The following is a 17,651-nucleotide window of genomic DNA, read 5'->3' on the forward strand; positions in this document are numbered from 1 at the left end:
TCAAGATTCCAGTCACTCCTTGTGTAAATGTTACCTGAATAATAATCCCTACTCGGTTTCAGGATTCCAGTCGTTTCTTGAGTGAATATGACCTTCATACTGGCATTATGGTGGATCTACGTGTACAAAATGATAATATAACTCAACAGTTCCAGAAACTAATGGCGGCGAATCTCCTGAGCTTCCTACAATATGGCTCCACTCGGTAGAGATCACCTAGAAATGTTACATTGTCTACGTGGTGAACAAAACACAAGAATTGGAGATTCCAAAGGTTGATATGACAAGCATACTAACACCGAACTAAACACAAGAATGTGAGATTTTGAAGGTTGATATGACAAGCACACTTCTACCGCAATCAGTAATGGACTAGAAGCTAGAACTAAATTTCCATAGAGACGTAACCTTACTCGACCTGATTGAGATGATTGTGCCTTGTGGATTTAAAACGTGCAATTAAAGATGCCAGAAGTACAAACCATCTGGAAAGAAATCAGAAAGAAAGCTTAAAGAAACCTGAATTAAATATACTACCACATTGGAACACAACTCTGCAGCAGTACACTTGAAACATTGATCAGATACCAAACTCTGTACAGGTACCAAGGCCTAAAGGGAGTCTTGCAAAGTCTGGTACATTTATTTTCTCCAGGGGAAAGACAACCAGGAGTTCACAGATCAACTAAGAGCAGAAAACCCACTTCAGCTCTTTTGAGCTGCTTCTCCAGCCTTCAGGTAAAAGAGCAGGAAAGAAATTATTAAAAAAGTTCAAATTTACAGTTATCCAATAACTAATGAGATTTATATCAACAGAAAAGCACAAGAACAGTAACCTCAATCATAATATTCACAATTATCTGAACTTCTATTCAGGCACAAATACAGAAAATAGGTAACACAATTTTTGCAAATCCATGTCCCAAAACCTAGACCGAAAAGATTACAATAGTTCAACACATAAAGACACCCACTTACATGTTAAAAGCCTTGTTCTTGCATTCACTTCCACAGTAATCAATACAGATTGCTGATTGTCAAATTGAGAAATACAGCTTCTTATTACCTTGATAGAAGCTTTTTGTTTTTTCCTTTCTGCAAAAATTGTTTTTCAATGTTCTCCTCACCCAAATCCAAGACTGAGACAACACACACATATCAATACCTTATGCTGCATGTTGCATCAGTTCGTGTACCAGACACAGCAGGGCAATAGGATGTTTTTATATTTATGCAAACTTGCTACAATAAAGCCGATAAGAAAAATGAAACAATCACTACTGTTAAAACAAACTTGAAAACTTTCGTTTCAGTTTCTAAATACAACCCTTTCCTCTCTGAAACAAGCGCAATTTCTTATAACAAGGCATATTGTCTCCAACTATAGAGTTTATGCCATATATAATTTTGGATTGAATTAAAGAAATGAGGGATATACCTCATACAGGCTTTCGGTGTAGATTGAAAGGAATCAACATATGAAATGCCATGCTGCGGCATGTTGTATTATTCAAAATAATGAACGAATATGAACCCAAATCCCAACTCTCATCAGTTCCCATCTTCCGTGTGTTTTTTTTCATAACAACAGTCAAAACAACGAATTTACATGGCATACCCTTCTACATTTGAACTCAAACAACATTTCATAAAATCATCATCACACTTCGAAACAACTAATCTCCTTCCTTATTCTGACTGGATACACCCATTCTTCTTCATTTGGAAACCCCAAAGCCACCAATCAATTTGCAAGACACAACTCATTTTCCATCGTTAGAGACTCTTAGTATTTCTATATATAATAATACAAATTCTAAGACTTCCTTTCATTTCTACAAAAACCAAAACATACAAGAACATTATAATCAATACAAGTGAACGATACATAAACAAACACACAACAGTCAAATAAGTAAAAGAATCTGTAAAAATTCACCTTATCAGACTTCTCCTGCTCAGCCTTCTCCTGCTCAGTCTTCTTCTTCAGCTTCTCCAGCCTCTCCTTCTCCATTTTCTTCACTCCAACAAAAACCACCAAAACAAAGTAAAGATAACAACAATAACCACACCCAAACATTATAACCACAAACCACACACACACACAGAAATTCAAACCACCTGAATATACATGGTTTCCTTAGCACGCTCTTCTTCGCTGAGGACGCGGCCTTTGTCATCACTAAAGTAGCGAAGGCTCGAAGCAGACGATCGCCAGTTGCCTTCCATCAAACGACACAGTCCACTGCGGGAAACGACAGATCTCATCGCCATCTTCTGATCTCCTCTCCGTAGGTGCAGTCGTCTAACGAATGATCAGGTGATTAATTAGAAAGTAAACTGAATTAACAAATCACTAGGGTTTATAAATACTATATATAGAAAGTGGTATGCAAGATTCAGATCCGGGTCGGGTTGTGGATGAATCGGAATTGATAGCGGTTTTTGGGAAACCAGGTGAAGGTCCGTCCGCGCGCTCACGGGTTTGTTGCCACGTTGGAATTGAATGAAATAAAATTGGAGATACAGAGAAGATTAGCACGGCCCTGCGCAAGAATGCCACGGGGAAATGGTCTAAAAAAAAATTGTGGGGAAATTTTTATTTCGATTCAGTCGGTCAAATTTGAATTAATCATATAATAAGTATAATATATTTATTGTGTGATTTATTTATAATTTATAAAAATAACCAATCACATAAAAAGTGTAATACATTTACTTTATAATTTGTTAGATTTAACTAAATTTGATTTGAGCAAAAACTTTTCGAAGATTGAGACTTTTTTTTAAGGCAAAATCTTTTTCTTGGTCCCTTGTATTTTTTATTTTTTTTTATCCTAGCTCTTTTTACTCATTTTAAAAATATTAGATATCATAGTATGTGATTTTTGTAGGTAGATATAAAGAATTCTAAAATAATAAAAAAATTATAAAAAGAATAAATTATAATTATAAATTGTAATATAACGGTTAAAAAATTAGGTTAGAAAAAAAATTGTGAAATTATTAAAAAATATTAAAATTACTGATCTAATAGAAGCTTTTTACAGGGAAAAGATAAAATAAAGTATAATTTGAGTAGTCAAAAATTAGGATATATGTATTATTATTTTAAAATATTAAATTAATTATAAATTTTACTATATATAATAAAACAGAATCATTGAGGCTATCCACCTAAGCGCCATGTATCCTAAAAAAATTAAAAATATTGGATTTATCAAAAAAAATTTGATCAATATTATCTATCAAGTTTTATTTAAATAAAGAATAAAAAATATTATCATTTTCTTTATTGTTTCTTTAAGTATATAAAAATATGTATATTAAATATCTATTTTGATAATATTATGTGCCATCTAATCAATATAATCTAATAAAAAAGATTAAATAAAAAATAAAAAAATATTAATATTTATACAAAAGAATATAATATGGCAAATGTAACAAGACGCAGATGGCATTCATTGGCGCAGAAGATAAAAACAACACCTCACTTTTTCTATGTTCAAAATGGAAATAACACATATTCTACCGTGACACACGCACACACACCCCACACACCACACACACACACACACTGCACACACACACCGCACACGCATACACACACACACCCGCACACACCACACAAACACTCACACACACACACACCCCACATAGACACACACACACACACTGCATACACACACACTGCACACACACACTGCATACACACACTCACACACACACCGCACATGCACACACACCGCACATGCACACACACAGACACATACACACACACACACCGCACACGCACACACACACACACACACACCTGCACACACCACACAAACACTCACACACACACACACACACTGCACACACACTCATACACACACACACACACACCGCACATGCACACACGCACACACCACATAAACACACACACCCACACACCACACACACTCACACACAAAAAAAAAAAAAAGACGCACAGACAAGGAAATTAAAATGTCGGAACAAAACTTATCAAGAATTGGTTAGCAGGTCATAACCATCCAAGCCATTTATCGAATTTTATCAATCCTCAACTCATTTTCTCTCACTATATCCCCTCTAGTAAAGTAAATTAATACAAGGCCACTCTTGCTATCGAGATATATTGAAATACAAAATGCATAAAACCCCACTGTGTTTTAAAAAGTCTGCAAAAAGAAATCCCCTATTTTCAAAATAAGTTAAAAGCTCCCATGTGATTTTTAAAACTCAGCTCAATCGCCCCCGCTCCGTTAAATTCAAGAAAAAATTAGGTTAGAAAAAAAATTGTGAAATTATTAAAAAATATTAAAATTACTGATCTAATAGAAGCTTTTTACAGGGAAAAGATAAAATAAAGTATAATTTGAGTAGTCAAAAATTAGGATATATGTATTATTATTTTAAAATATTAAAATAATTATAAATTTTACTATATATAATAAAACAGAATCATTGAGGCTATCCACCTAAGCGCCATGTATCCTAAAAAAATTAAAAATATTGGATTTATCAAAAAAAATTTGATCAATATTATCTATCAAGTTTTATTTAAATAAAGAATAAAAAATATTATCATTTTCTTTATTGTTTCTTTAAGTATATAAAAATATGTATATTAAATATCTATTTTGATAATATTATGTGCCATCTAATCAATATAATCTAATAAAAAAGATTAAATAAAAAATAAAAAAATATTAATATTTATAGAAAAGAATATAATATGGCAAATGTAACAAGACGCAGATGGCATTAATTGGCGCAGAAGATAAAAACAACACCTCACTTTTTCTATGTTCAAAATGAAAGTAACACATATTCTACTGTGACACACGCACACACACACCCCACACACCACACACACAAACACACACACACACACACACACTGCACACACACACACCGCACACGCATACACACACACACCCGCACACACCACACACTCACACACACACTGCACACACACACTCATACACACACACACACACCGCACATGCACACACGCACACACCACATAAACACACACACCCACACACCACACACACTCACACACAAAAAAAAAAGACGCACAGACAAGAAAATTAAAATGTCGGAACAAAACTTCTCAAGAATTGGTTAGCAGGTCATAACCATTCAAGAATTGGTTAGCAGGTCATATCACACACACACCCGCACACACCACACAAACACTCACACACACACACACCCACATAGACACACACACACACACACACACACACTGCATACACACACACTGCACACACACTCTCACACACACCGCACATGCACACACACACACACATACACACACACACCGCACACGCACACACACACACACACCTGCACACACCACACAAACACTCACACACACACACACATACACACACACACACCGCACATGCACACACGCACACACCACATAAACACACACACCCACACACCACACACACACTCACACACAAAAAAAAAAGACGCACAGACAAGGAAATTAAAAAGTCGGAACAAACTTCTCAAGAATTGGTTAGCAGGTCATAACCATCCAAGCCATTTATCGAATTTTATCAATCCTCAACTCATTTTGTCTCACTATATCCCCTCTATTAAAGTAAATTAATCCAAGGCCACTCTTGCTATCGAGATATATTGAAAGACAAAATGCAAAAACCCCACTGTGTTTTAAAAAGTCTGCAAAAAGAAATCCCCTATTTTCAAAATAAGTTAAAAGCTCCCATGTGATTTTTAAAACTCAGCTCAATCGCCCCCGCTCCGTTAAATTCAAGAAAAAATTAGGTTAGAAAAAAAAATTGTGAAATTATTAAAAAATATTAAAATTACTGATCTAATAGAAGCTTTTTACAGGGAAAAGATAAAATAAAGTATAATTTGAGTAGTCAAAAATTAGGATATATGTATTATTATTTTAAAATATTAAATTAATTATAAATTTTACTATATATAATAAAACAGAATCATTGAGGCTATCCACCTAAGCGCCATGTATCCTAAAAAAATTAAAAATATTGGATTTATCAAAAAAAATTTGATCAATATTATCTATCAAGTTTTATTTAAATAAAGAATAAAAAATATTATCATTTTCTTTATTGTTTCTTTAAGTATATAAAAATATGTATATTAAATATCTATTTTGATAATATTATGTGCCATCTAATCAATATAATCTAATAAAAAAGATTAAATAAAAAATAAAAAAATATTAATATTTATAGAAAAGAATATAATATGGCAAATGTAACAAGACGCAGATGGCATTAATTGGCGCAGAAGATAAAAACAACACCTCACTTTTTCTATGTTCAAAATGGAAGTAACACATATTCTACTGTGACACACGCACACACACACCCCACACACCACACACACAAACACACACACACACACACAAACACACACACACACACACCGCACACGCATACACACACACACCCGCACACACCACACACTCACACACACACCCGCACACACCACACAAACACTCACACACACACACACCCCACATAGACACACACACACACACACTGCATACACACACACTGCACACACACACACTGCATACACACACTCACACACACACCGCACATGCACACACACACACACACATACACACACACACCGCACACGCACACACACACACACACACCTGCACACACCACACAAACACTCACACACACACACACACACACACACACTCATACACACACACACACCGCACATGCACACACGCACACACCACATAAACACACACACCCACACACCACACACACTCACACACAAAAAAAAAAAGACGCACAGACAAGAAAATTAAAATGTCGGAACAAAACTTCTCAAGAATTGGTTAGCAGGTCATAACCATTCAAGAATTGGTTAGCAGGTCATATCACACACACACCCGCACACACCACACAAACACTCACACACACACACACCCACATAGACACACACACACACACACACACACTGCATACACACACACTGCACACACACTCTCACACACACCGCACATGCACACACACACACACATACACACACACACCGCACACGCACACACACACACACACCTGCACACACCACACAAACACTCACACACACACACACATACACACACACACACCGCACATGCACACACGCACACACCACATAAACACACACACCCACACACCACACACACACTCACACACAAAAAAAAAGACGCACAGATAAGGAAATTAAAAAATCGGAACAAACTTCTCAAGAATTGGTTAGCATGTCATAACCATCCAAGCCATTTATCGAATTTTATCAATCCTCAACTCATTTTCTCTCACTATATCCCCTCTAGTAAAGTAAATTAATACAAGGTCACTCTTGCTATCGAGATATATTGAAAGACAAAATGCAAAAAATCCCACTGTGTTTTAAAAAGTCTGCAAAAAGAAATCCCCTATTTTCAAAATAAGTTAAAAGCTCCCATGTGATTTTTAAAACTCAGCTCAATCGCCCCCGCTCCGTTAAATTCAAGAAAAAATTAGGTTAGAAAAAAAATTGTGAAATTATTAAAAAATATTAAAATTACTGATCTAATAGAAGCTTTTTACAGGGAAAAGATAAAATAAAGTATAATTTGAGTAGTCAAAAATTAGGATATATGTATTATTATTTTAAAATATTAAATTAATTATAAATTTTACTATATATAATAAAACAGAATCATTGAGGCTATCCACCTAAGCGCCATGTATCCTAAAAAAATTAAAAATATTGGATTTATCAAAAAAAATTTGATCAATATTATCTATCAAGTTTTATTTAAATAAAGAATAAAAAATATTATCATTTTCTTTATTGTTTCTTTAAGTATATAAAAATATGTATATTAAATATCTATTTTGATAATATTATGTGCCATCTAATCAATATAATCTAATAAAAAAGATTAAATAAAAAATAAAAAAATATTAATATTTATACAAAAGAATATAATATGGCAAATGTAACAAGACGCAGATGGCATTCATTGGCGCAGAATATAAAAACAACACCTCACTTTTTCTATGTTCAAAATGGAAGTAACACATATTCTACCGTGACACACGCACACACACACCCCACACACCACACACACAAACACACACACACACACACTGCACACACACACACCGCACACGCATACACACACACACCCGCACACTCACACACACACCCGCACACACCACACAAACACACACCCCACATAGACACACACACACACACTGCATACACACACACTGCACACACACACACTGCATACACACACTCACACACACACCGCACATGCACACACACACACACACATACACACACACACCGCACACGCACACACACACACACACACACCTGCACACACCACACAAACACTCACACACACACACACACACACACTGCACACACACACTCATACACACACACACACACCGCACATGCACACACGCACACACCACATAAACACACACACCCACACACCACACACACTCACACACAAAAAAAAAAGACGCACACACAAGAAAATTAAAATGTCGGAACAAAACTTCTCAAGAATTGGTTAGCAGGTCATAACCATTCAAGAATTGGTTAGCAGGTCATATCACACACACACCCGCACACACCACACAAACACTCACACACTCACACACACACACACCCACATAGACACACACACACACACACACTGCATACACACACACTGCACACACACTCTCACACACACACACTGCATACACACACACTGCACACACACTCTCACACACACCGCACATGCACACACACACACACATACACACACACACCGCACACGCACACACACACACACACCTGCACACACCACACAAACACTCACACACACACACACATACACACACACACACCGCACATGCACACACGCACACACCACATAAACACACACACCCACACACCACACACACACTCACACACAAAAAAAAAAGACGCACAGACAAGAAAATTAAAAAGTCGGAACAAACTTCTCAAGAATTGGTTAGCAGGTCATAACCATCCAAGCCATTTATCGAATTTTATCAATCCTCAACTCATTTTCTCTCACTATATCCCCTCTAGTAAAGTAAATTAATACAAGGCCACTCTTGCTATCGAGATATATTGAAATACAAAATGCAAAAAACCCCACTGTGTTTTAAAAAGTCTGCAAAAAGAAATCCCCTATTTTCAAAATAAGTTAAAAGCTCCCATGTGATTTTTAAAACTCAGCTCAATCGCCCCCGCTCCGTTAAATTCAAGAAAAAATTAGGTTAGAAAAAAAATTGTGAAATTATTAAAAAATATTAAAATTACTGATCTAATAGAAGCTTTTTACAGGGAAAAGATAAAATAAAGTATAATTTGAGTAGTCAAAAATTAGGATATATGTATTATTATTTTAAAATATTAAATTAATTATAAATTTTACTATATATAATAAAACAGAATCATTGAGGCTATCCACCTAAGCGCCATGTATCCTAAAAAAATTAAAAATATTGGATTTATCAAAAAAAATTTGATCAATATTATCTATCAAGTTTTATTTAAATAAAGAATAAAAAATATTATCATTTTCTTTATTGTTTCTTTAAGTATATAAAAATATGTATATTAAATATCTATTTTGATAATATTATGTGCCATCTAATCAATATAATCTAATAAAAAAGATTAAATAAAAAATAAAAAAATATTAATATTTATACAAAAGAATATAATATGGCAAATGTAACAAGACGCAGATGGCATTCATTGGCGCAGAATATAAAAACAACACCTCACTTTTTCTATGTTCAAAATGGAAGTAACACATATTCTACCGTGACACACGCACACATACACCCCACACACCACACACACACACACACACACACACACACACTGCACACACACACACCGCACACGCATACACACACACACCCGCACACACCACACACTCACACACACACCCGCACACACCACACAAACACTCACACACACACACACCCCACATAGACACACACACTGCATACACACACTCACACACACACCGCACATGCACACACACACACACACATACACACACACACCGCACACGCACACCTGCACACACCACACAAACACTCACACACACACACACACACTACACACACACACTCATACACACACACACACCGCACATGCACACACGCACACATCACATAAACACACACACCCACACACCACACACACTCACACACAAAAAAAAAAGACGCACAGACAAGAAAATTAAAATGTCGGAACAAAACTTCTCAAGAATTGGTTAGCAGGTCATAACCATTCAAGCCATTTATCGAATTTTATCAATCCTCAATTCATTTTCTCTCACTATATCCCTTCTAGTAAAGTAAATTAATCCAAGGCCACTCTTGCTATCGAGATATATTGAAAGACAAAATGCATAAAACCCCACTGTATTTTAAAAAGTCTGCAAAAAGAAATCCCCTATTTTCAAAATAAGTTAAAAGCTCCCATGTGTTTTTTAAAACTCAGCTCAATCGCCCCCGTCCGTTAAATTCAAGAAAAAATTAGGTTAGAAAAAAAATTGTGAAATTATTAAAAAATATTAAAATTACTGATCTAATAGAAGCTTTTTACAGGGAAAAGATAAAATAAAGTATAATTTGAGTAGTCAAAAATTAGGATATATGTATTATTATTTTAAAATATTAAATTAATTATAAATTTTACTATATATAATAAAACAGAATCATTGAGGCTATCCACCTAAGCGCCATGTATCCTAAAAAAATTAAAAATATTGGACTTATCAAAAAAAATTTGATCAATATTATCTATCAAGTTTTATTTAAATAAGGAATAAAAAATATTATCATTTTCTTTATTGTTTCTTTAAGTATATAAAAATATGTATATTAAATATCTATTTTGATAATATTATGTGCCATCTAATCAATATAATCTAATAAAAAAGATTAAATAAAAAATAAAAAAATATTAATATTTATAGAAAAGAATATAATATGGCAAATGTAACAAGACGCAGATGGCATTCATTGGCGCAGAATATAAAAACAACACCTCACTTTTTCTATGTTCAAAATGGAAGTAACACATATTCTACCGTGACACACGCACACACACACCCCACACACCACACACACACACACACACACACACTGCACACACACACACCGCACACGCATACACGCACACACACCGCACACGCATACACACACACACTCGCACACACCACACACTCACACACACACCCGCACACACCACACAAACACTCACACACACACACACCCCACATAGACACACACACTGCATACACACACTCACACACACACCGCACATGCACACACACACACACATACACACACACACACCGCACACGCACACATGCACACACCACACAAACACTCACACACACACACACACACACTACACACACACACACATACACACACACACACACCGCACATGCACACACGCACACACCACATAAACACACACACCACACACCACACACACTCACACACAAAAAAAAAAGACGCACAGACAAGAAAATTAAAATGTCGGAACAAAACTTCTCAAGAATTGGGTAGCAGGTCATAACCATTCAAGCCATTTATCGAATTTTATCAATCCTCAATTCATTTTCTCTCACTATATCCCCTCTAGTAAAGTAAATTAATCCAAGGTCACTCTTGCTATCGAGATATATTGAAAGACAAAATGCATAAAACCCCACTGTGTTTTAAAAAGTCTGCAAAAAGAAATCCCCTATTTTCAAAATAAGTTAAAAGCTCCCATGTATTTTTTAAAACTCAGCTCAATCGCCCCCGCTCCGTTAAATTCAAAAAAAAATTAGGTTAGAAAAAAAATTGTGAAATTATTAAAAAATATTAAAATTACTGATATAATAGAAGCTTTTTACAGGGAAAAGATAAAATAAAGTATAATTTGAGTAGTAAAAAATTAGGATATATGTATTATTATTTTAAAATATTAAATTAATTATAAATTTTACTATATATAATAAAACAGAATCATTGAGGCTATCCACCTAAGCGCCATGTATCCTAAAAAAATTAAAAATATTGGACTTATCAAAAAAAATTTGATCAATATTATCTATCAAGTTTTATTTAAATAAGGAATAAAAAATATTATCATTTTCTTTATTGTTTCTTTAAGTATATAAAAATATGTATATTAAATATGTATTTTGATAATATTATGTGCCATCTAATCAATATAATCTAATAAAAAAGATTAAATAAAAAATAAAAAAATATTAATATTTATAGAAAAGAATATAATATGGCAAATGTAACAAGACGCAGATGACATTAATTGGCGCAGAAGATAAAAACAACACCTCACTTTTTCTATGTTCAAAATGGAAGTAACACATATTCTACTGTGACACACGCACACACACACCCCACACACCACACACACACACACACACAGAGTGCACACACACACACCGCACACGCATACACGCACACACACCGCACACGCATACACACACACACTCGCACACACCACACACTCACACACACACCGGCACACACCAAACAAACACTCACACACACACACACCCACATAGACACACACACACACACACACACTGCATACACACACACTGCATACACACACTCACACACACACCGCACATGCACACACACACACACATACACACACACATACCGCACACGCACACACACACCTGCACACACCACACAAACACTCACTCACACACACACATACACACACACACACACACCGCACATGCACACACGCACACACCACACACACTCACACACAAAAAAAAAAAAAGACGCACAGACAAGGAAATTAAAATGTCGGAACAAAACTTCTCAAGAATTGGTTAGCAGGTCATAACCATCCAAGCCATTTATCGAATTTTATCAATCCTCAATTCATTTTCTCTCACTATATCCCCTCTAGTAAAGTAAATTAATCCAAGGCCACTCTTGCTATCGAGATATATTGAAAGACAAAATGCATAAAACCCCACTGTGTTTTAAAAAGTCTGCAAAAAGAAATCCCCGATTTTCAAAATAAGTTAAAAGCTCCCATGTGTTTTTTAAAACTCAGCTCAATCGCCCCCACTCCGTTAAATTCAAGAAAAAATTAGGTTAGAAAAAAATTGTGAAATTATTAAAAAATATTAAAATTATTGATCTAATAGAAGCTTTTTACAGGGAAAAGATAAAATAAAGTATAATTTGAGTAGTCAAAAATTAGGATATATGTATTATTATTTTAAAATATTAAATTAATTATAAATTTTACTATATATAATAAAACAGAATCATTGAGGCTATCCACCTAAGCGCCATGTATCCTAAAAAAATTAAAAATATTGGACTTATAAAAAAAAAATTGATCAATATTATCTATCAAGTTTTATTTAAATAAAGAATAAAAAATATTATCATTTTCTTTATTGTTTCTTTAAGTATATAAAAATATGTATATTAAATATCTATTTTGATAATATTATGTGCCATCTAATCAATATAATCTAATAAAAAAGATTAAATAAAAAATAAAAAAATATTAATATTTATAGAAAAGAATATAATATGGCAAATGTAACAAGACGCAGATGGCATTAATTGGCGCAGAAGATAAAAACAACACCTCACTTTTTCTATGTTCAAAATGGAAGTAACACATATTCTACTGTGACACACGCACACACACACCCCACACACCACACACACAAACACACACACACACACACAAACACACACACACACACACCGCACACGCATACACACACACACCCGCACACACCACACACTCACACACACACCCGCACACACCACACAAACACTCACACACACACACACCCCACATAGACACACACACACACACACTGCATACACACACACTGCACACACACACACTGCATACACACACTCACACACACACCGCACATGCACACACACACACACACATACACACACACACCGCACACGCACACACACACACACACACCTGCACACACCACACAAACACTCACACACACACACACACACACACACTCATACACACACACACACCGCACATGCACACACGCACACACCACATAAACACACACACCCACACACCACACACACTCACACACAAAAAAAAAAAGACGCACAGACAAGAAAATTAAAATGTCGGAACAAAACTTCTCAAGAATTGGTTAGCAGGTCATAACCATTCAAGAATTGGTTAGCAGGTCATATCACACACACACCCGCACACACCACACAAACACTCACACACACACACACCCACATAGACACACACACACACACACACACACTGCATACACACACACTGCACACACACTCTCACACACACCGCACATGCACACACACACACACATACACACACACACCGCACACGCACACACACACACACACCTGCACACACCACACAAACACTCACACACACACACACATACACACACACACACCGCACATGCACACACGCACACACCACATAAACACACACACCCACACACCACACACACACTCACACACAAAAAAAAAGACGCACAGATAAGGAAATTAAAAAATCGGAACAAACTTCTCAAGAATTGGTTAGCATGTCATAACCATCCAAGCCATTTATCGAATTTTATCAATCCTCAACTCATTTTCTCTCACTATATCCCCTCTAGTAAAGTAAATTAATACAAGGTCACTCTTGCTATCGAGATATATTGAAAGACAAAATGCAAAAAATCCCACTGTGTTTTAAAAAGTCTGCAAAAAGAAATCCCCTATTTTCAAAATAAGTTAAAAGCTCCCATGTGATTTTTAAAACTCAGCTCAATCGCCCCCGCTCCGTTAAATTCAAGAAAAAATTAGGTTAGAAAAAAAATTGTGAAATTATTAAAAAATATTAAAATTACTGATCTAATAGAAGCTTTTTACAGGGAAAAGATAAAATAAAGTATAATTTGAGTAGTCAAAAATTAGGATATATGTATTATTATTTTAAAATATTAAATTAATTATAAATTTTACTATATATAATAAAACAGAATCATTGAGGCTATCCACCTAAGCGCCATGTATCCTAAAAAAATTAAAAATATTGGATTTATCAAAAAAAATTTGATCAATATTATCTATCAAGTTTTATTTAAATAAAGAATAAAAAATATTATCATTTTCTTTATTGTTTCTTTAAGTATATAAAAATATGTATATTAAATATCTATTTTGATAATATTATGTGCCATCTAATCAATATAATCTAATAAAAAAGATTAAATAAAAAATAAAAAAATATTAATATTTATACAAAAGAATATAATATGGCAAATGTAACAAGACGCAGATGGCATTCATTGGCGCAGAATATAAAAACAACACCTCACTTTTTCTATGTTCAAAATGGAAGTAACACATATTCTACCGTGACACACGCACACACACACCCCACACACCACACACACACACACACACACTGCACACACACACACCGCACACGCATACACACACACACACACACCCGCACACACCACACACTCACACACACACCCGCATACACCACACAAACACTCACACACACACACCCCACATAGACACACACACACACACACACTGCACACACACTCTCACACACACTCACACACACACCGCACATGCACACACACACACACATACACACACACACCGCACACGCAAACACACACACACCTGCACACACCACATAAACACTCACACACACACCACACAAACACTCACACACACACACACTGCACACACACACACATACACACACACACACCGCACATGCATACACGCACACACCACATAAACACACACACCCACACACCACACACACACTCACAAAAAAAAAAAGACGCACAGACAAGGAAATTAAAAAGTCGGAACAAAAGTTCTCAAGAATTGGTTAGCAGGTCATAACCATCCAAGCCATTTATCGAATTTTATCAATCCTCAACTCATTTTCTCTCACTATATCCCCTCTAGTAAAGTAAATTAATACAAGGCTACTCTTGCTATCGAGATATATTGAATGACAAAATACATAAAACCCCACTGTGTTTTAAAAAGTCTGCAAAAAGAAATCTCCTATTTTCAAAATAAGTTAAAAGCTCCCATGTGTTTTTTAAAACTCAGCTCAATCGCCCCCGCTCCGTTAAATTCAAGAAAAAATTAGGTTAGAAAAAAAATTGTGAAATTATTAAAAAATATTAAAATTATTGATCTAATAGAAGCTTTTTACAGGGAAAAGATAAAATAAAGTATAATTTGAGTAGTCAAAAATTAGGATATATGTATTATTATTTTAAAATATTAAATTAATTATAAATTTTACTATATATAATAAAACAGAATCATTGAGGCTATCCACCTAAGCGCCATGTATCCTAAAAAAATTAAAAATATTGGATTTATCAAAAAAAATTTGATCAATATTATCTATCAAGTTTTATTTAAATAAAGAATAAAAAATATTATCATTTTCTTTATTGTTTCTTTAAGTATATAAAAATATGTATATTAAATATCTATTTTGATAATATTATGTGCCATCTAATCAATATAATCTAATAAAAAAGATTAAATAAAAAATAAAAATTTTACACCTGCTGCTATCCATGAACTTGGGCCTAACCATAACACTTGTTGTGTGGTTTGATATGTTGGAATATACTTCTTGAGAATCTATTATTTTGATCATGTTTGTATGATGTTCTTTTTATAGTCTTCGAGTAATGAAATTTCCGCTCCAACTTCGTCTATCTCCTACTGATTGAGGAAAAAAATTCACATTGGTAAGGAGAAAAATCACCTCAACAGAGAAAGCAAAATATTCCCATAAAGGTAGTCAAGAGTCAAACTTACCAAATCAGCATGATAAGGCAGATTATTGATATACTCCTATGGGATGAATCACAACCATATAATTGGAGTAGGTGAAGGACAAAAGAGTACCTTACCTCACCTACACTAAATAACGTAACTTCGTAGTAATATAAATATCCCTCCCCATTGTCTCATTGAGGGAGAGGGAAATTCTTGTAATAACTTTAGTGTAAGTTTGTTGAATCTGTCCTCATAATACAAATTTAGTCGATCTTACTTTTTAACAACATCGACTTGGCATCATCTGTGGGAACGAGCGATTTGACGTTCTAGGATGAACACTAGGTCAAGAGTATGCAACGAAAATGGGGGTTTAGGCGAGCTTGAAGGAATCTCTGAGCATGCACCCCAAGAAAAAGTCCAGCAACCACACGACCCCATGGGGGGTGAAGCAGTCGCCCGATATATTATGAGCGTGTAACCCCGTCGCTATCCTCATAGAGATCGTGGAGTAGACTTCGCCCCTTGAGAATGGCGAGCAGAGGTCGGCAAACCAATAAGAAGGTCATCACCAGGAAAAGATGGAAAGCAGACCTTCCCTATTGAAAGGCGAACTGAACATTCCGCTTCCATGAGATGCACCAGCAAGTGAACACGGACCTCAAAAGAGAGACTAAGTGGCTGCTAGACAAGCCAGCCTTGAGATGTCAGAAGAACTCCAGGTTTTTCCTTAGCCAT

The 17,651-nt window shown here is 35.1% G+C and overlaps 1 protein-coding gene and 1 non-coding gene across 2 annotated transcripts; one reads left to right on the plus strand and one right to left on the minus strand.

The window, feature by feature from the left end:
• Nucleotides 1–422: 422 nt before the first annotated feature.
• LOC105160997 (F1F0-ATPase inhibitor protein) lies at nucleotides 423–2,473 on the minus strand. The gene is made up of 3 exons (XM_011078544.3): nucleotides 2,122–2,473; nucleotides 1,940–2,017; nucleotides 423–732 (listed from the first exon to the last, which is right to left on the minus strand). Exons 1-3 carry the CDS (start codon nucleotides 2,272–2,274, stop codon nucleotides 706–708), a joined length of 258 nt encoding a protein of 85 aa, XP_011076846.1. The 5' UTR covers nucleotides 2,275–2,473; the 3' UTR covers nucleotides 423–705.
• Nucleotides 2,474–2,484: 11 nt separating this feature from the next.
• LOC148788517 (U6 spliceosomal RNA) lies at nucleotides 2,485–2,589 on the plus strand. Its single transcript, XR_016065394.1, has one exon. It is a non-coding gene; the product is annotated as a U6 spliceosomal RNA (small nuclear RNA).
• Nucleotides 2,590–17,651: the final 15,062 nt, after the last annotated feature.

This window comes from Sesamum indicum, linkage group LG4 (genome assembly GCF_026168435.1).
Source record: "Sesamum indicum cultivar Baizhima isolate 11 linkage group LG4, ASM2616843v1, whole genome shotgun sequence".
Lineage (NCBI taxonomy): Eukaryota > Viridiplantae > Streptophyta > Magnoliopsida > Lamiales > Pedaliaceae > Sesamum > Sesamum indicum.

Excerpts from the sequence above, each read along its gene's own strand:
- LOC105160997 (XM_011078544.3), bottom strand. The coding sequence starts at position 2,274 with ATGGCGATGAGATCTGTCGTTTCCCGCAGTGGACTGTGTCGTTTGATG. Across the intron at positions 2,018-2,121 it reads AGGAAACCATGTATATTCAG|AAAATGGAGAAGGAGAGGCT; the intron begins GTGGTTTGAATT and ends GTTGGAGTGAAG. Across the intron at positions 733-1,939 it reads AGCAGGAGAAGTCTGATAAG|GCTGGAGAAGCAGCTCAAAA; the intron begins GTGAATTTTTAC and ends TTTTACCTGAAG.